This window comes from Saccopteryx bilineata, chromosome 4 (assembly GCF_036850765.1).
Source record: "Saccopteryx bilineata isolate mSacBil1 chromosome 4, mSacBil1_pri_phased_curated, whole genome shotgun sequence".
NCBI classification, from domain to species: domain Eukaryota; kingdom Metazoa; phylum Chordata; class Mammalia; order Chiroptera; family Emballonuridae; genus Saccopteryx; species Saccopteryx bilineata.
In genome coordinates, this window is record NC_089493.1 from 297695186 (window position 1) to 297716488 (window position 21303).

The following is a 21303-nucleotide window of genomic DNA, read 5'->3' on the forward strand; positions in this document are numbered from 1 at the left end:
GCTGACCCCGGAGTCACAGCGAGTGTGACTGACCCGCACGGGGCTGACCCCGGAGTCACAGCGAGTGTGACTGACCCGCACGGGGCTGACCCCGGAGTCACAGCGACTGTGACTGACCCGCACGGGGCTGACCCCGGAGTCACAGCGACTGTGACTGACCCGCACGGGGCTGACCCGGGAGTCACAGCGAGTGTGACTGACCCGCACGGGGCTGACCCGGGAGTCACAGCGAGTGTGACTGACCCGCACGGGGCTGACCCCGGAGTCACAGCGACTGTGACTGACCCGCACGGGGCTGACCCCGGAGTCACAGCGACTGTGACTGACCCGCACGGGGCTGACCCCGGAGTCATAGTGAGTGTGACTGTGACTGACCCGCACGGGGCTGACCCCGGAGTCACAGCGACTGTGACTGACCCGCACGGGGCTGACCCGGGAGTCACAGCGAGTGTGACTGACCCGCACGGGGCTGACCCGGAGTCACAGCGAGTGTGACTGACCCGCACGGGGCTGACCCCGGAGTCACAGCGACTGTGACTGACCCGCACGGGGCTGACCCCGGAGTCACAGCGACTGTGACTGACCCGCACGGGGCTGACCCCGGAGTCATAGTGAGTGTGACTGTGACCGACCTGCACGGGGCTGACCCCGGAGTCACAGTGAGTGTGACTGACCCGCACGGGGCTGACCCCGGAGTCACAGTGAGTGTGACTGACCCGCACGGGGCTGACCCCGGAGTCACAGTGAGTGTGACTGACCCGCATGGGGCTGACCCCAGAGTCACAGTGACTGTGACTGACCCGCACGGGGCTGACCCCGGAGTCATAGTGAGTGTGACTGACCCGCACGGGGCTGACCCCGGAGTCACAGCGAGTGTGACTGACCTGCACGGGGCTGACCCCGGAGTCACAGCGACTGTGACTGACCCGCACGGGGCTGACCCCGGAGTCACAGTGACTGTGACCGACCCGCACGGGGCTGACCCGGAGTCATAGTGAGTGTGACTGACCCGCACGGGGCTGACCCCGGAGTCACAGCGACTGTGACTGACCCGCACGGGGCTGACCCCGGAGTCACAGCGACTGTGACTGACCCGCACGGGGCTGACCCCGGAGTCACAGCGACTGTGACTGACCTGCACGGGGCTGACCCCGGAGTCACAGCGACTGTGACCGACCCGCACGGGGCTGACCCGGGAGTCACAGCGACTGTGACTGACCCGCACGGGGCTGACCCCGGAGTCACAGCGACTGTGACCGACCCGCACGGGGCTGACCCGGGAGTCACAGCGAGTGTGACTGACCCGCACGGGGCTGACCCCGGAGTCACAGCGACTGTGACTGACCCGCACGGGGCTGACCCCGGAGTCACAGCGAGTGTGACTGACCCGCACGGGGCTGACCCGGGAGTCACAGCGAGTGTGACTGACCCGCACGGGGCTGACCCCGGAGTCACAGCGACTGTGACTGACCCGCACGGGGCTGACCCCGGAGTCACAGCGACTGAGACTGACCCGCACGGGGCTGACCCGGGAGTCACAGCGAGTGTGACTGACCTGCACGGGGCTGACCCGGGAGTCACAGCGAGTGTGACTGACCCGCACGGGGCTGACCCCGGAGTCACAGTGACTGTGACTGACCCGCACGGGGCTGACCCCGGAGTCACAGCGACTGTGACTGACCCGCACGGGGCTGACCCCGGAGTCATAGTGAGTGTGACTGTGACTGACCTGCACGGGGCTGACCCCGGAGTCATAGTGAGTGTGACCGACCCGCACGGGGCTGACCCCGGAGTCACAGTGACTGTGACTGACCTGCACGGGGCTGACCCCGGAGTCACAGTGACTGTGACTGACCCGCACGGGGCTGACCCCGGAGTCACAGCGACTGTGACTGACCCGCACGGGGCTGACCCCGGAGTCACAGTGACTGTGACTGACCCGCACGGGGCTGACCCCGGAGTCACAGCGACTGTGACCGACCTGCACGGGGCTGACCCCGGAGTCACAGTGAGTGTGACTGACCTGCACGGGGCTGACCCCGGAGTCATAGTGAGTGTGACTGACCCGCACGGGGCTGACCCCGGAGTCACAGCGACTGTGACCGACCTGCACGGGGCTGACCCCGGAGTCATAGCGACTGTGACTGACCCGCACGGGGCTGACCCCGGAGTCACAGCGACTGTGACCGACCCGCACGGGGCTGACCCCGGAGTCACAGCGACTGTGACTGACCCGCACGGGGCTGACCCCGGAGTCACAGCGACTGTGACTGACCCGCACGGGGCTGACCCCGGAGTCACAGTGACTGTGACTGACCTGCACGGGGCTGACCCCGGAGTCACAGTGACTGTGACTGACCCGCACGGGGCTGACCCCGGAGTCACAGCGACTGTGACTGACCCGCACGGGGCTGACCCCGGAGTCACAGCGACTGTGACTGACCCGCACGGGGCTGACCCCGGAGTCATAGTGAGTGTGACCGACCCGCACGGGGCTGACCCCGGAGTCACAGCGACTGTGACTGACCTGCACGGGGCTGACCCCGGAGTCACAGCGAGTGTGACTGACCCGCACGGGGCTGACCCCGGAGTCACAGCGACTGTGACTGACCCGCATGGGGCTGACCCCGGAGTCACAGCGACTGTGACTGACCCGCACGGGGCTGACCCCGGAGTCACAGCGACTGTGACTGTGACTGACCCGCACGGGGCTGACCCCGGAGTCACAGCGACTGTGACTGACCCGCACGGGGCTGACCCTGGAGTCACAGTGAGTGTGACTGACCCGCACGGGGCTGACCCCGGAGTCACAGCGACTGTGACTGTGACTGACCTGCACGGGGCTGACCCCGGAGTCACAGCGACTGTGACTGTGACTGACCCGCACGGGGCTGACCCCGGAGTCACAGTGACTGTGACTGTGACTGACCCGCACGGGGCTGACCCCGGAGTCACAGTGACTGTGACTGTGACTGACCCGCACGGGGCTGACCCCGGAGTCACAGCGACTGTGACTGTGACTGACCCGCACGGGGCTGACCCCGGAGTCACAGCGACTGTGACTGACCCGCACGGGGCTGACCCCGGAGTCACAGCGACTGTGACTGACCCGCACGAGGCTGACCCCGGAGTCACAGCGACTGTGACTGACCCGCACGGGGCTGACCCCGGAGTCATAGTGAGTGTGACTGACCTGCACGGGGCTGACCCCGGAGTCACAGCGACTGTGACTGACCTGCACGGGGCTGACCCCGGAGTCACAGCGACTGTGACTGACCCGCACGGGGCTGACCCCGGAGTCATAGTGAGTGTGACTGACCCGCACGGGGCTGACCCCGGAGTCATAGTGAGTGTGACCGACCCGCACGGGGCTGACCCCGGAGTCACAGCGACTGTGACCGACCCGCACGGGGCTGACCCCGGAGTCACAGCGACTGTGACTGACCCGCACGGGGCTGACCCGGGAGTCACAGCGACTGTGACTGACCCGCACGGGGCTGACCCCGGAGTCATAGTGAGTGTGACTGACCCGCACGGGGCTGACCCCGGAGTCATAGTGAGTGTGACCGACCCGCACGGGGCTGACCCCGGAGTCACAGCGACTGTGACTGACCCGCACGGGGCTGACCCCGGAGTCACAGCGAGTGTGACTGACCTGCACGGGGCTGACCCCGGAGTCACAGCGACTGTGACTGACCTGCACGGGGCTGACCCCGGAGTCACAGCGACTGTGACTGACCTGCACGGGGCTGACCCCGGAGTCACAGCGACTGTGACTGACCTGCACGGGGCTGACCCCGGAGTCACAGCGACTGTGACCGACCCGCACGGGGCTGACCCCGGAGTCACAGCGACTGTGACCGACCAGCACGGGGCTGACCCCGGAGTCACAGCGACTGTGACTGACCTGCACGGGGCTGACCCCGGAGTCACAGCGACTGTGACTGACCCGCACGGGGCTGACCCCGGAGTCACAGCGACTGTGACTGACCCGCACGGGGCTGACCCCGGAGTCACAGCGACTGTGACTGACCCGCACGGGGCTGACCCCGGAGTCACAGCGACTGTGACTGACCCGCACGGGGCTGACCCCGGAGTCACAGCGACTGTGACTGACCCGCACGGGGCTGACCCCGGAGTCACAGCGACTGTGACTGTGACTGACCCGCACGGGGCTGACCCCGGAGTCACAGTGACTGTGACTGACCCGCACGGGGCTGACCCCGGAGTCACAGCGACTGTGACTGTGACTGACCCGCACGGGGCTGACCCCGGAGTCACAGCGACTGTGACTGACCCGCACGGGGCTGACCCCGGAGTCAAAGCGACTGTGACTGACCCGCACGGGGCTGACCCCGGAGTCACAGCGACTGTGACTGACCCGCACGGGGCTGACCCCGGAGTCACAGCGACTGTGACTGACCCGCATGGGGCTGACCCCGGAGTCACAGCGACTGTGACTGACCCGCACGGGGCTGACCCGGGAGTCACAGCGACTGTGACTGTGACTGACCCGCACGGGGCTGACCCCGGAGTCACAGTGAGTGTGACTGACCCGCACGGGGCTGACCCTGGAGTCACAGTGAGTGTGACTGACCCGCACGGGGCTGACCCCGGAGTCACAGCGACTGTGACTGTGACTGACCTGCACGGGGCTGACCCCGGAGTCACAGCGACTGTGACTGTGACTGACCCGCACGGGGCTGACCCCGGAGTCACAGTGACTGTGACTGTGACTGACCCGCACGGGGCTGACCCCGGAGTCACAGCGACTGTGACTGACCCGCACGGGGCTGACCCCGGAGTCACAGCGACTGTGACTGTGACTGACCCGCACGGGGCTGACCTCGGAGTCACAGCGACTGTGACTGTGACTGACCCGCACGGGGCTGACCCCGGAGTCACAGCGACTGTGACTGACCTGCACGGGGCTGACCCCGGAGTCACAGCGACTGTGACTGACCCGCACGGGGCTGACCCCGGAGTCACAGCGACTGTGACTGACCCGCACGGGGCTGACCCCAGAGTCACAGCGACTGTGACTGACCCGCACGGGGCTGACCCCAGAGTCACAGTGAGTGTGACTGACCTGCATGGGGCTGACCCCAGAGTCACAGCGACTGTGACTGACCTGCACGGGGCTGACCCCGGAGTCACAGCGACTGTGACTGACCCGCACGGGGCTGACCCCGGAGTCATAGTGAGTGTGACCGACCCGCACGGGGCTGACCCCGGAGTCACAGCGACTGTGACCGACCCGCACGGGGCTGACCCCGGAGTCACAGCGACTGTGACTGACCTGCACGGGGCAGACCCCGGAGTCACAGCGACTGTGACTGACCCGCACGGGGCTGACCCCGGAGTCATAGTGAGTGTGACTGACCCGCACGGGGCTGACCCGGGAGTCATAGTGAGTGTGACCGACCCGCACGGGGCTGACCCCGGAGTCACAGCGACTGTGACTGACCCGCACGGGGCTGACCCCGGAGTCACAGCGACTGTGACTGACCTGCACGGGGCTGACCCCGGAGTCACAGCGACTGTGACTGACCCGCACGGGGCTGACCCCGGAGTCACAGCGACTGTGACTGACCCGCACGGGGCTGACCCCGGAGTCACAGCGACTGTGACTGACCCGCACGGGCTGACCCCGGAGTCACAGCGACTGTGACTGACCTGCACGGGGCTGACCCCGGAGTCACAGCGACTGTGACTGACCTGCACGGGGCTGACCCCGGAGTCACAGCGACTGTGACTGTGACTGACCTGCACGGGGCTGACCCCGGAGTCACAGTGACTGTGACTGACCCGCACGGGGCTGACCCCGGAGTCACAGCGACTGTGACTGTGACTGACCTGCACGGGGCTGACCCCGGAGTCACAGCGACTGTGACTGACCCGCACGGGGCTGACCCCGGAGTCACAGCGACTGTGACTGACCCGCACGGGGCTGACCCCGGAGTCACAGCGACTGTGACTGACCCGCACGGGGCTGACCCCGGAGTCACAGCGACTGTGACTGACCCGCATGGGGCTGACCCCGGAGTCACAGCGACTGTGACTGACCCGCACGGGGCTGACCCCGGAGTCACAGCGACTGTGACTGTGACTGACCCGCACGGGGCTGACCCCGGAGTCACAGCGACTGTGACCACTGACCCGCACGGGGCTGACCCTGGAGTCACAGTGAGTGTGACTGACCCGCACGGGGCTGACCCCGGAGTCACAGCGACTGTGACTGTGACTGACCCGCACGGGGCTGACCCCGGAGTCACAGCGACTGTGACTGTGACTGACCCGCACGGGGCTGACCCCGGAGTCACAGTGACTGTGACTGTGACTGACCCGCACGGGGCTGACCCCGGAGTCACAGCGACTGTGACTGACCCGCACGGGGCTGACCCCGGAGTCACAGCGACTGTGACTGTGACTGACCCGCACGGGGCTGACCCCGGAGTCACAGCGACTGTGACTGTGACTGACCCGCACGGGGCTGACCCCGGAGTCACAGCGACTGTGACTGACCTGCACGGGGCTGACCCCGGAGTCACAGCGACTGTGACTGACCCGTACGGGGCTGACCCCGGAGTCACAGCGACTGTGACTGACCTGCACGGGGCTGACCCGGGAGTCACAGCGACTGTGACTGACCCGCACGGGGCTGACCCCGGAGTCACAGCGACTGTGACCGACCCGCACGGGGCTGACCCGGGAGTCACAGCGAGTGTGACTGACCCGCACGGGGCTGACCCCGGAGTCACAGCGACTGTGACTGACCCGCACGGGGCTGACCCGGGAGTCACAGAGAGTGTGACTGACCCGCACGGGGCTGACCCGGGAGTCACAGCGAGTGTGACTGACCCGCACGGGGCTGACCCCGGAGTCACAGCGACTGTGACTGACCCGCACGGGGCTGACCCCGGAGTCACAGCGACTGTGACTGACCCGCACGGGGCTGACCCGGGAGTCACAGCGAGTGTGACTGACCCGCACGGGGCTGACCCGGGAGTCACAGCGAGTGTGACTGACCCGCACGGGGCTGACCCCGGAGTCACAGCGACTGTGACTGACCCGCACGGGGCTGACCCCGGAGTCACAGCGACTGTGACCGACCCGCACGGGGCTGACCCCGGAGTCATAGTGAGTGTGACTGACCTGCACGGGGCTGACCCCGGAGTCATAGTGAGTGTGACCGACCCGCACGGGGCTGACCCCGGAGTCACAGTGACTGTGACTGACCCGCACGGGGCTGACCCCGGAGTCACAGTGACTGTGACTGACCCGCACGGGGCTGACCCCGGAGTCATAGTGAGTGTGACTGACCCGCACGGGGCTGACCCCGGAGTCACAGCGACTGTGACCGACCTGCACGGGGCTGACCCCGGAGTCACAGCGAGTGTGACTGACCTGCACGGGGCTGACCCCGGAGTCATAGTGAGTGTGACTGACCCGCACGGGGCTGACCCCGGAGTCACAGCGACTGTGACCGACCTGCACGGGGCTGACCCCGGAGTCACAGCGAGTGTGACTGACCTGCACGGGGCTGACCCCGGAGTCATAGTGAGTGTGACTGACCCGCACGGGGCTGACCCCGGAGTCACAGCGACTGTGACCGACCTGCACGGGGCTGACCCCGGAGTCATAGTGACTGTGACTGACCTGCACGGGGCTGACCCCGGAGTCACAGCGACTGTGACTGACCCGCACGGGGCTGACCCCGGAGTCACAGCGACTGTGACTGACCCGCACGGGGCTGACCCCGGAGTCATAGTGAGTGTGACTGACCTGCACGGGGCTGACCCCGGAGTCACAGCGACTGTGACTGACCTGCACGGGGCTGACCCCGGAGTCACAGCGACTGTGACCGACCAGCACGGGGCTGACCCCGGAGTCACAGCGACTGTGACTGACCTGCACGGGGCTGACCCCGGAGTCACAGCGACTGTGACTGACCTGCACGGGGCTGACCCCGGAGTCACAGCGACTGTGACCGACCTGCACGGGGCTGACCCCGGAGTCACAGCGACTGTGACCGACCCGCACGGGGCTGACCCCGGAGTCACAGCGACTGTGACCGACCAGCACGGGGCTGACCCCGGAGTCACAGCGACTGTGACTGACCCGCACGGGGCTGACCCCGGAGTCACAGCGACTGTGACTGACCCGCACGGGGCTGACCCCGGAGTCACAGCGACTGTGACTGACCCGCACGGGGCTGACCCCGGAGTCACAGCGACTGTGACTGACCCGCACGGGGCTGACCCCGGAGTCACAGTGACTGTGACTGTGACTGACCCGCACGGGGCTGACCCCGGAGTCACAGCGACTGTGACTGACCCGCACGGGGCTGACCCCGGAGTCATAGTGAGTGTGACCGACCCGCACGGGGCTGACCCCGGAGTCACAGCGACTGTGACCGACCCGCACGGGGCTGACCCCGGAGTCACAGCGACTGTGACTGACCTGCACGGGGCAGACCCCGGAGTCACAGCGACTGTGACTGACCCGCACGGGGCTGACCCCGGAGTCATAGTGAGTGTGACTGACCCGCACGGGGCTGACCCCGGAGTCATAGTGAGTGTGACCGACCCGCACGGGGCTGACCCCGGAGTCACAGCGACTGTGACTGACCCGCACGGGGCTGACCCCGGAGTCACAGCGACTGTGACTGACCCGCACGGGGCTGACCCCGGAGTCACAGCGACTGTGACTGACCCGCACGGGGCTGACCCCGGAGTCACAGCGACTGTGACGGACCCGCACGGGGCTGACCCCGGAGTCACAGCGACTGTGACAGACCTGCACGGGGCTGACCCCGGAGTCACAGTGACTGTGACTGACCCGCACGGGGCTGACCCCGGAGTCACAGCGACTGTGACTGACCTGCACGGGGCTGACCCCGGAGTCACAGCGACTGTGACTGTGACTGACCCGCACGGGGCTGACCCCGGAGTCACAGTGACTGTGACTGACCCGCACGGGGCTGACCCCGGAGTCACAGCGACTGTGACTGTGACTGACCCGCACGGGGCTGACCCCGGAGTCACAGCGACTGTGACTGACCCGCACGGGGCTGACCCCGGAGTCACAGCGACTGTGACTGACCCGCACGGGGCTGACCCCGGAGTCACAGCGACTGTGACTGACCCGCACGGGGCTGACCCCGGAGTCACAGTGAGTGTGACTGACCCGCATGGGGCTGACCCCGGAGTCACAGCGACTGTGACTGACCCGCACGGGGCTGACCCCGGAGTCACAGCGACTGTGACTGTGACTGACCCGCACGGGGCTGACCCCGGAGTCACAGCGACTGTGACCACTGACCCGCACGGGGCTGACCCTGGAGTCACAGTGAGTGTGACTGACCTGCACGGGGCTGACCCCGGAGTCACAGCGACTGTGACTGTGACTGACCTGCACGGGGCTGACCCCGGAGTCACAGCGACTGTGACTGTGACTGACCCGCACGGGGCTGACCCCGGAGTCACAGCGACTGTGACTGTGACTGACCCGCACGGGGCTGACCCCGGAGTCACAGCGACTGTGACTGACCTGCACGGGGCTGACCCCAGAGTCACAGCGACTGTGACTGTGACCGACCCGCACGGGGCTGACCCCGGAGTCACAGCGACTGTGACTGACCCGCACGGGGCTGACCCCGGAGTCACAGCGACTGTGACTGACCCGCACGGGGCTGACCCCGGAGTCACAGCGACTGTGACTGACCCGCACGGGGCTGACCCCGGAGTCACAGCGACTGTGACTGACCCGCACGGGGCTGACCCCGGAGTCACAGCGACTGTGACTGACCCGCACGGGGCTGACCCCGGAGTCACAGCGACTGTGACTGACCCGCACGGGGCTGACCCCGGAGTCACAGCGACTGTGACTGACCCGCACGGGGCTGACCCCGGAGTCACAGCGACTGTGACTGACCCGCACGGGGCTGACCCCGGAGTCACAGCGACTGTGACTGACCTGCACGGGGCTGACCCCGGAGTCACAGTGAGTGTGACTGACCCGCACGGGGCTGACCCCGGAGTCACAGTGAGTGTGACTGACCCGCACGGGGCTGACCCCGGAGTCACAGCGACTGTGACCGACCTGCACGGGGCTGACCCCGGAGTCACAGTGAGTGTGACTGACCCGCACGGGGCTGACCCCGGAGTCACAGCGACTGTGACTGTGACTGACCCGCACGGGGCTGACCCCGGAGTCACAGCGACTGTGACTGTGACTGACCCGCACGGGGCTGACCCCGGAGTCACAGCGACTGTGACTGACCCGCACGGGGCTGACCCCGGAGTCACAGCGACTGTGACTGTGACTGACCCGCACGGGGCTGACCCCGGAGTCACAGCGACTGTGACTGTGACTGACCCGCACGGGGCTGACCCCGGAGTCACAGCGACTGTGACTGACCTGCACGGGGCTGACCCCGGAGTCACAGCGACTGTGACTGACCCGCACGGGGCTGACCCCGGAGTCACAGCGACTGTGACTGTGACTGACCCGCACGGGGCTGACCCCGGAGTCACAGCGACTGTGACTGACCTGCACGGGGCTGACCCGGGAGTCACAGCGACTGTGACTGACCCGCACGGGGCTGACCCCGGAGTCACAGCGACTGTGACTGACCCGCACGGGGCTGACCCCGGAGTCACAGCGACTGTGACCGACCCGCACGGGGCTGACCCCGGAGTCACAGCGACTGTGACTGTGACTGACCCGCACGGGGCTGACCCCGGAGTCACAGCGACTGTGACTGACCCGCACGGGGCTGACCCCGGAGTCACAGCGACTGTGACTGTGACTGACCCGCACGGGGCTGACCCCGGAGTCACAGCGACTGTGACTGACCCGCACGGGGCTGACCCCGGAGTCACAGCGACTGTGACTGACCCGCACGGGGCTGACCCCGGAGTCACAGCGACTGTGACTGACCCGCACGGGGCTGACCCCGGAGTCACAGCGACTGTGACTGTGACTGACCCGCACGGGGCTGACCCCGGAGTCACAGCGACTGTGACTGTGACTGACCCGCACGGGGCTGACCCCGGAGTCACAGCGACTGTGACTGTGACTGACCCGCACGGGGCTGACCCCGGAGTCACAGCGACTGTGACTGACCCGCACGGGGCTGACCCCGGAGTCACAGTGAGTGTGACTGACCCGCACGGGGCTGACCCTGGAGTCACAGTAAATGTGATTAAGCTGCTTGTAAAACAGAGCTTACCTACTGTTAAAAGAGAGTTCGGTAATTGAGTAGGCAGAGAGGTCCTCCAGCTTTCTTTGTTCACGTCACATTTTTGTGTCTGGTACTTTTTTTTTTTTTTTTTCATTGTTTTCCTCCCTGGAGACCAAAATAAATAAATAGCTCACAGCTCTGTTTTGAAGTAATTAAGTCCAGACAAAAAGTATGTGTGTCCCGCCACCTTAACAATTGTTAAAACAAGCAAACAAACAAACATATATAAATGGGAAGAAACACATTTGTTTTTAAATAAAAGGGGAGGGGAGTATTGATTATGAGTTTGCTGCAGGCCCTGAGCGCCTCAGCTCATAGTCTGAGAACCACCACTATGGGCCCAAGCAGTCAGGTTCACAGCTGCTCCTGGCTGACGGAACAGCAGGACGCCAGTGGACAGTGTGAAGCAGGAGATTCAGACCCAGAAAATATATCTGGTGTTGTTGCAAGATTCCAAAGAAACCACAAGGAGGACCAGATGGAGCAGGCAGAGCTTTTGTTACTTACATACAGGGGCAGGGCCTTTGTTACTTACATACAGGGGCAGAGCCTTTGTTACTTACATACAGGGGCAGGGCCTTTATTACTTACATACAAGGGCAGAGCCTTTATTACTTACATACAGGGGCAGGGCCTTTATTACTTACATACAGGGGCAGGGCCTTTGTTACTTACATACAGGGGCAGGGCCTTTGTTACTTACATACAGGGGCAGGGCCTTTGTTACTTACATACAGGGGCAGGGCCTTTGTTACTTACATACAGGGGCAGGGCCTTTGTTACTTACATACAGGGGCAGGGCCTTTAATACTTACATACAGGGGCAGGGCCTTTGTTACTTACATACAGGGGCAGGGCCTTTGTTACTTACATACAGGGGCAGAGCCTTTATTACTTAACATACAGGGGCAGAGCCTTTATTACTTACATACAGGGGCAGAGCCTTTATTACTTACATACAGGGGCAGGGCCTTTATTACTTACATACAGGGGCAGGGCCTTTGTTACATACAGAGGCAGAGCCTTTGTTACTTACATACAGGGGCAGGGCCTTTAATACTTACATACAGGGGCAGAGCCTTTATTACTTACATACAGGGGCAGGGCCTTTGTTACTTACATACAGGGGCAGGGCCTTTGTTACTTACATACAGGGGCAGGGCCTTTAATACTTACATACAGGGGCAGGGCCTTTGTTACTTACATACAGGGGCAGGGCCTTTGTTACTTACATACAGGGGCAGAGCCTTTATTACTTAACATACAGGGGCAGAGCCTTTATTACTTACATACAGGGGCAGAGCCTTTATTACTTACATACAGGGGCAGGGCCTTTATTACTTACATACAGGGGCAGGGCCTTTGTTACATACAGAGGCAGGGCCTTTGTTACTTACATACAGGGGCAGGGCCTTTAATACTTACATACTGGGGTAGAGCCTTTATTACTTACATACAGGGGCAGGGCCTTTATTACTTACATACAGGGGCAGGGCCTTTGTTACTTACATACAGGGGCAGGGCCTTTGTTACTTACATACAGGGGCAGGGCCTTTGTTACTTACATACAGGGGCAGGGCCTTTAATACTTACATACTGGGGTAGAGCCTTTATTACTTACATACAGGGGCAGGGCCTTTATTACTTACATACAGGGGCAGGGCCTTTGTTACTTACATACAGGGGCAGGGCCTTTGTTACTTACATACAGGGGCAGGGCCTTTGTTACTTACATACAGGGGCAGGGCCTTTGTTACTTACATACAGGGGCAGGGCCTTTGTTACTTACATACAGGGGCAGAGCCTTTATTACTTAACATACAGGGGCAGAGCCTTTATTACTTACATACAGGGGCAGAGCCTTTATTACTTACATACAGGGGCAGGGCCTTTATTACTTACATACAGGGGCAGGGCCTTTGTTACTTACATACAGGGGCAGGGCCTTTGTTACTTACATACAGGGGCAGGGCCTTTGTTACTTACATACAGGGGCAGGGCCTTTGTTACTTACATACAGGGGCAGAGCCTTTATTACTTAACATACAGGGGCAGAGCCTTTATTACTTACATACAGGGGCAGAGCCTTTATTACTTACATACAGGGGCAGGGCCTTTATTACTTACATACAGGGGCAGGGCCTTTGTTACATACAGAGGCAGGGCCTTTGTTACTTACATACAGGGGCAGGGCCTTTAATACTTACATACTGGGGCAGAGCCTTTATTACTTACATACAGGGGCAGGGCCTTTATTACTTACATACAGGGGCAGAGCCTTTATTACTTACATACAGGGGCAGGGCCTTTATTACTTACATACAGGGGCAGAGCCTTTATTACTTACATACAGGGGCAGAGCCTTTATTACTTACATACAGGGGCAGGGCCTTTATTACTTACATACTGGGGCAGAGCCTTTATTACTTACATACAGGGGCAGAGCCTTTATTACTTACATACAGGGGCAGGGCCTTTATTACTTACATACAGGGGCAGGGCCTTTGTTACTTACATACTGGGGCAGAGCCTTTGTTACTTACATACAGGGGCAGGGCCTTTATTACTTACATACAGGGGCAGGGCCTTTATTACTTACATACAGGGGCAGAGCCTTTATTACTTACATACAGGGGCAGAGCCTTTGTTACTTACATACAGGGGCAGGGCCTTTATTACTTACATACAGGGGCAGAGCCTTTATTACTTACATACAGGGGCAGAGCCTTTATTACTTACATACAGGGGCAGGGCCTTTGTTACTTACATACAGGGGCAGGGCCTTTGTTACTTACATACAGGGGCAGGGCCTTTGTTACTTACATACAGGGGCAGGGCCTTTATTACTTACATACAGGGGCAGAGCCTTTATTACTTACATACAGGGGCAGGGCCTTTATTACTTACATACAGGGGCAGGGCCTTTGTTACTTACATACAGGGGCAGGGCCTTTGTTACTTACATACAGGGGCAGGGCCTTTATTACTTACATACAGGGGCAGGGCCTTTGTTACTTACATACAGGGGCAGGGCCTTTGTTACTTACATACAGGGGCAGGGCCTTTGTTACTTACATACAGGGGCAGGGCCTTTGTTACTTACATACAGGGGCAGAGCCTTTAATACTTACATACAGGGGCAGAGCCTTTATTACTTAACATACAGGGGCAGAGCCTTTATTACTTACATACAGGGGCAGAGCCTTTATTACTTACATACAGGGGCAGGGCCTTTATTACTTACATACAGGGGCAGGGCCTTTGTTACTTACATACAGGGGCAGGGCCTTTGTTACTTACATACAGGGGCAGGGCCTTTGTTACTTACATACAGGGGCAGGGCCTTTATTCCTTACATACAGGGGCAGAGCCTTTATTCCTTACATACAGGGGCAGAGCCTTTGTTACTTACATACAGGGGCAGGGCCTTTGTTACTTACATACAGGGGCAGAGCCTTTGTTACTTACATACAGGGGCAGAGCCTTTATTACTTACATACAGGGGCAGGGCCTTTATTACTTACATACAGGGGCAGGGCCTTTATTACTTACATACAGGGGCAGAGCCTTTGTTACTTACATACAGGGGCAGAGCCTTTGTTACTTACATACAGGGGCAGGGCCTTTATTACTTACATACAGGGGCAGGGCCTTTATTACTTACATACAGGGGCTGGGCCTTTATTACTTACATACAGGGGCAGAGCCTTTGTTACTTACATACAGGGGCAGGGCCTTTGTTACTTACATACAGGGGCAGGGCCTTTATTACTTACATACAGGGGCTGGGCCTTTATTACTTACATACAGGGGCAGAGCCTTTGTTACTTACATACAGGGGCAGGGCCTTTGTTACTTACATAAAGGGGCAGGGCCTTTATTACTTACATACAGGGGCAGAGCCTTTATTACTTACATACAGGGGCAGGGCCTTTGTTACTTACATACAGGGGCAGGGCCTTTGTTACTTACATACAGGGGCAGGGCCTTTATTACTTACATACAGGGGCAGGGCCTTTATTACTTACATACAGGGGCAGGGCCTTTGTTACTTACATACAGGGGCAGGGCCTTTGTTACTTACATACAGGGGCAGGGCCTTTGTTACTTACATACAGGGGCAGGGCCTTTGTTACTTACATACAGGGGCAGGGCCTTTGTTACTTACATACAGGGGCAGGGCCTTTGTTACTTACATACAGGGGCAGGGCCTTTGTTACTTACATACAGGGGCAGGGCCTTTGTTACTTACATACAGGGGCAGGGCCTTTGTTACTTACATACAGGGGCAGGGCCTTTGTTACTTACATACAGGGGCAGGGCCTTTGTTACTTACATTCAGGGGCAGGGCCTTTGTTACTTACATACAGGGGCAGGGCCTTTGTTACTTACATACAGGGGCAGGGCCTTTGTTACTTACATACAGGGGCAGGGCCTTTATTACTTACATACAGGGGCAGGAACGATAGCAGCAGGTCAGCGAGAGCTTGGCGCCCCGTTGAGGCCACGGTTTTTATAGCTGAGCCCTGGGCAGTTGCTCAAGCAAAAAACTCTTTCTCTGCAGACAGGCGAGCACGCAAGCTCTGTGTATGTGTTGTTCTGTCCTGCTTCTCCTTGGTGATATCTGGTGACGCAGTTCCTTCTTCCTCAATGAAAGCTCGGCTGCAGTTTTTTTTGTTTTGTTTTGTTTTTTATTTTTCTGAAGCTGGAAAACAGGGAGAGAGTCAGACAGACTCCCGCATGCACCCGACCGGGATCCACCCGGCACGCCCATCAGGGGCGACGCTCCTGCCCACCAGGGGGCAATGCTCTGTGTCTCCGGGGCATCGCTCTGCCGCGACCAGAGCCACTCTAGTGCCTGGGGCAGAGGCCAAGGAGCCATCCCCAGCACCCGGGCCATTTTTGCTCCAATGGAGCCTTGGCTGCGGGAGGGGAAGAGAGAGACAGAGGAAGGGAGGGGTGGAGAAGCAAATGGGCGCTTCTCCTATGTGCCCTGGCTGGGAATTGAACCCGGGTCCCCTGCACGCCAGGCCGACGCTCTACCACTGAGCCAACTGGCCAGGGCTCGGCTGCAGTTTTATTACCCTCTCTTCCATAGCTCACGGCCAGGAGCCATGACCACAACACCAGGGGTTGGAGAGAGGGATAGGCCATGTCCAACCTCAACCCTACCAACAGGAAGTAGGAATTCAGGGAGGGAAGGACACAACTCTTCCCCCCCGAGACGTCTAGACACCAGTTGCAATTCTGGGCTTAGGCTCTCTTTTGATTTCTGCAAAGGAGGTGGAAAATATGTGTCTTTAAGAACACTGTCACCCTGGCTGGTCAATTCAGTCAGTGAGAGCAGCATTCCAAAACGCCAAGGTTGTGGGTTCGATCCCCGATCAGGGAGTAGATGAAAGGTGACCAGCGAATGCACAACTAAGAGGAACAACAAAGGAATGATCCCCTTTTCTCTGTCTCTCTGCCTTTATCTCTCCATCTCTCTAAAAGCAATCAATAAGATTAATTTTTAAATAATATGTATTTTTTTAAAAAGATCATTTTCAAGGAAGAAAATAGACAGTCCATCCCCTGTAAGACATAGATTCCTGTCCCACTGGGGTGGCTATCTAGGTTGGGGGGGGGTCTTTTGGGACCAGCATGTAAAGTGGGAGTGTCATGATTCTGACAGGGCCAGGTATGTGTCTTTGCAGGACACGAATATCCTGTGTGCAGTGGACGACATTCAGCTGCTACTCGACGATCATGTGATCAAGACCCAGACCATGTGCGGCTCCCCGTTCATCAAACCAATCGAGACAGAATGCCGGGTGAGAGGAAACGAGGATCTCGTGACATCTAGTTAGCTCCCGACTCCTCCGAGGAGGGAGGGTTCTTAAGTTCGTTTAACAAACAAACTCGTTTTCTCCCAATTGGAAGTAAAAAAAAAAATAATAATAACCCAAGACTAAAAACAAATCATCCAAGTAAGCATATGGCGTGCTGAGCCTTTGCCAGTCTGCCAAAGGATAATTTGAAATGACTTGAATGTCCCAGACAAGAAACCATTTGGAAAGTGTGTGAGTATCCATCTGGGCTAGAGTCATCTCTAGAAGGTCAGCGGCTCAAGGGTAGGGAGGGTAGGGAGCTGGCCTTGTTGTGTCATTATTTATAGAAGTCGGTAAGCGAAGGGCAAAGATTCTGAAGTCACGCTGCCTGGGTTCAAATTCTGGCTCTCCTACTCTTTTAGTCAACACTGGGCAAGCGACTTCCACGGTTGTGTCTCAGTTTCTGCGTTTGCAAAGTGTGTGTGATGATATTTCCATCACACGGCTAGTAGATTAAATTGGTTTCACACACGTGAAGCGCTCGGTCCTTCACTTGTCACGATGCTCACTGTTATTGTCACTCCACCAGAACGCAGGCTCCGTGGGGGCAAGGAGGCACTCGTTTCATTTATTGCTGGATTCGCCTTGCCTTAGCACAGTGACCAGAGCACGGGGGGCCAGGCACTCAACAAACATTTGTTAAATAAGAGAATGAAAGAATAAATGAATGAGTCCATCCCTGTGGGTCTGTGAGGCGGGGTGGCGAGTTAATGACTCGGATACGTGATGCTCCATCCACAGAAATGGGAAGAAAAGCTAGTCCGCGTGCAGGAAACACTGGACGAGTGGCTGAAGTGCCAAGCCACCTGGCTGTACCTGGAACCCATCTTCAGTTCAGAGGACATCATAGCCCAGATGCCGGAAGAGGGCAAGAAGTTCGCCATCGTTGACAGCTACTGGAAGTCGCTCATGTCCCAAGCGGTAGGTTGGACCTCCCACCCACCTCACCAGCAGGGGCATGGGGTGCCCTTGGTCTGCCTTGGGCATGGCCGTCATGCCCGCTCGGATCTTCTGCAAATCTGCCGGTGCTATATTATTTCTTCTCATTTCACGTGTTGTTATTAAGAGCTCAAACATGGATATATGTCATGGAGGGAGTGAAATCTCACCTCCTCAGCGGTATGAACAATTTGTGTAACTTTGCTGTTCTTCTAACAAGGTAGAAAGAAGACTATTTATTACACGGTGATGCAATACATCTTCTTCTTACTAGTGGAGAGTCCTTTTAGAATCCTCCTAGGATTCCATACTCAAGTTACTCAGATATTTCACACACGGGTCTTCGGTACCTGCGATGACTCAGATGGTGGGCTAGGAGTCAGAAAACACTCGAAGATGACACAATACCTGCTTTCACAGCGTCCACTGTTCTGTCAGGAAACGGACTTAGAGGCACAGGAGCTATCACAGAAGTATGTGCAAAGGATTTTAGAACACAGGAGAACCATGTAGTTGCCGGGAATGTTGGGAAAGGCCTTCAAAGGGGGGTGACAGGCCTCAAGGTCCGAGTTCAGTGGGCGGACAAAGTAGCCTGGGGCATCTAAGAAGAGATTGTATATAAATATGTACATATTTTTCCTTTTTTGAGTCAAGTGTTCTCCAATTAAGGCCTATGTATAAAGACTTTGTCTGAAGAGAACTTACCTCCCTGGTGGTTTGTAGGAAGAAGAGAAACGGTCCTTCCTAGTGTTGGGCCGTTAGAGCCAGTTTGATGACACCTTGCTTTCTCCAAGGTCCTATCGGTTAAGATTTTTTTTGGTTGTAAGGGACAGCAGCCCACTCGAGGCAGCTCCATCCAAAAGACCAGACGGGTGTCTTGTGAAACTTAAAGGCAGAAAGCGTGCACAGGACGGCTCTGGCGCCCCAAAAATTTCCCAGGAAATCACGGAGGGCTCTTTCTGTGCCTACTGACAGACTGTCCTGCCCTGGCCCTGGGTCACCTCACAGAAGATGATCTTCCCACAGCAGCAGAGCCCCCCCCCCTTAAAGCCCCCCCCCCCCGACGAGCCTGGAATGTCATGGTCTGCATTCCAAAATCCCAGCAGTTAAAATAGAATCGTCCTGATTGGTCTCAGGTGCCCATGGGCAGAGGAGCGGGGTCATGCGATAAGAGCGTTCATCTTGTGGGGTTAGGAGGCTCTTAGCCGAGCAGGGCATCACGAGTCGACGGGCTGGGCAGACGCTCCTATGGTGACCGTTCTCAGAATCTGCGAAACACACGGTGACTCTCACCTCTTTTGCCGGAACTCAGGTGAAAGATGCCAGGGTTCTGGTGGCAGCGGACCAGCCGCGGATGGCGGAGAAGCTCCAAGAAGCGAACTCTCTGTTGGAGGACATCCAGAGGGGACTGAATGATTACTTGGAGAAGAAGAGACTATTTTTCCCCAGGTGTTTATTCGTTATTGTTCTTCTGTGTGGCAGCGTTGTCCTCTTGAGCCCATATCTAGATAGCATTAAATTCTTCATACCGAGAGTACTTCTCCCAATCTATTTCCCAATCTTCCCCCAGAAGACAGCTCTCAGGGGCAAGGCAGGCTATGATTGTTAATTAGAGTGAGGTGGAATGGACACCAGTGGGGCCCAACTCCACGCTTGGCCAGCTGACAGAATCAGACGAGATTGGGCGCATTTGGGGTGGTATGGCCGTAAACCCAGCTGACAGAATCAAAGACCCAGTTAGAGGGGTAGAGTTGTCATGATTAAGAACCTGGACTTCTATGATGATCTAGGTTTCAGGTGTACAGTTCTATGATTATCTAGGTTTCAGGTGTACAGTTCCATGATGATCTGGGTTTCGGGTGTACAGTTCTATGATGATCTTGGTTTCGGGTGTACAGTTCTATGATGATCTTGGTTTCAGGTGTACAGTTCTATGATCTAGGTTTCAGGTGTACAGTTCTATGATGATCTAGGTTTCAGGTGTACAACTCTATGATGATCTAGGTTTCACGTGTACAGTTCTATGATGATCTAGGTTTCAGGTGTACAGCTCTATGATGATCTAGGTTTCAGGTGTACAGTTCTATGATGATCTAGGTTTCAGGTGTACAACTCTATGATGATCTAGGTTTCAGGTGTACAGTTCTATGATGATCTAGGTTTCAGGTGTACAACTCTATGATCTAGGTTTCAGGTGTACAGTTCTATGATGATCTAGGTTTCAGGTGTACAACTCTATGATGATCTAGGTTTCAGGTGTACAGTTCTATGATGATCTAGGTTTCAGGTGTACAGTTCTATGATGATCTAGGTTTCAGGTGTACAGTTCTATGATGATCTAGGTTTCAGGTGTACAGTTCTATGATGATCTAGGTTTCAGGTGTACAACTCTATGATGATCTAGGTTTCAGGTGTACAGTTCTATGATGATCTAGGTTTCAGGTGTACAACTCTATGATGATCTAGGTTTCAGGTGTACAGTTCTATGATGATCTAGGTTTCAGGTGTACAACTCTATGATGATCTAGGTTTCAGGTGTACAGTTCTATGATGATCTAGGTTTCAGGTGTACAGTTCTATGATGATCTAGGTTTCAGGTGTACAGTTCTATGATGATCTAGGTTTCAGGTGTACAGTTCTATGATGATCTAGGTTTCAGGTGTACAACTCTATGATGATCTAGGTTTCAGGTGTACAGTTCTATGATGATCTAGGTTTCAGGTGTACAACTCTATGATGATCTAGGTTTCAGGTGTACAGTTCTATGATGATCTAGGTTTCAGGTGTACAACTCTATGATGATCTAGGTTTCAGGTGTACAGTTCTATGATGATCTAGGTTTCAGGTGTACAACTCTATGATGATCTAGGTTTCAGGTGTACAGTTCTATGATGATCTAGGTTTCAGGTGTACAACTCTATGATGATCTAGGTTTCAGGTGTACAGTTCTATGATCTAGGTTTCAGGTGTACAACTCTATGATGATCTAGGTTTCAGGTGTACAGTTCTATGATGATCTAGGTTTCAGGTGTACAGCTCTATGATGATCTAGGTTTCAGGTGTACAGTTCTATGATGATCTAGGTTTCAGGTGTACAGTTCTATGATCATCTAGGTTTCAGGTGTACAGCTCTATGATGATCTAGGTTTCAGGTGTACAACTCTATGATGATCTAGGTTTCACATGTACAGTTCTATGATGATCTAGGTTTCGGGTGTACAGTTCTATGATTATCTAGGTTTCGGG

General features: G+C 57.7%; 1 protein-coding gene across 3 annotated transcripts in view; it reads left to right on the top strand.

Moving 5' to 3' along the window:
- Positions 1 to 21303, top strand: part of DNAH3 (dynein axonemal heavy chain 3) — a 199423-nt gene that overhangs the window by 68515 nt on the left and 109605 nt on the right. For all 3 annotated transcript variants that reach the window (XM_066275915.1, XM_066275914.1, XM_066275913.1), the window contains 3 exons: positions 16945 to 17061; positions 17860 to 18039; positions 19370 to 19506. In XM_066275915.1, coding sequence (XP_066132012.1) covers positions 16945 to 17061; positions 17860 to 18039; positions 19370 to 19506 — 434 coding nt within the window. The remainder of the gene's footprint in view (positions 1 to 16944; positions 17062 to 17859; positions 18040 to 19369; positions 19507 to 21303) is intronic.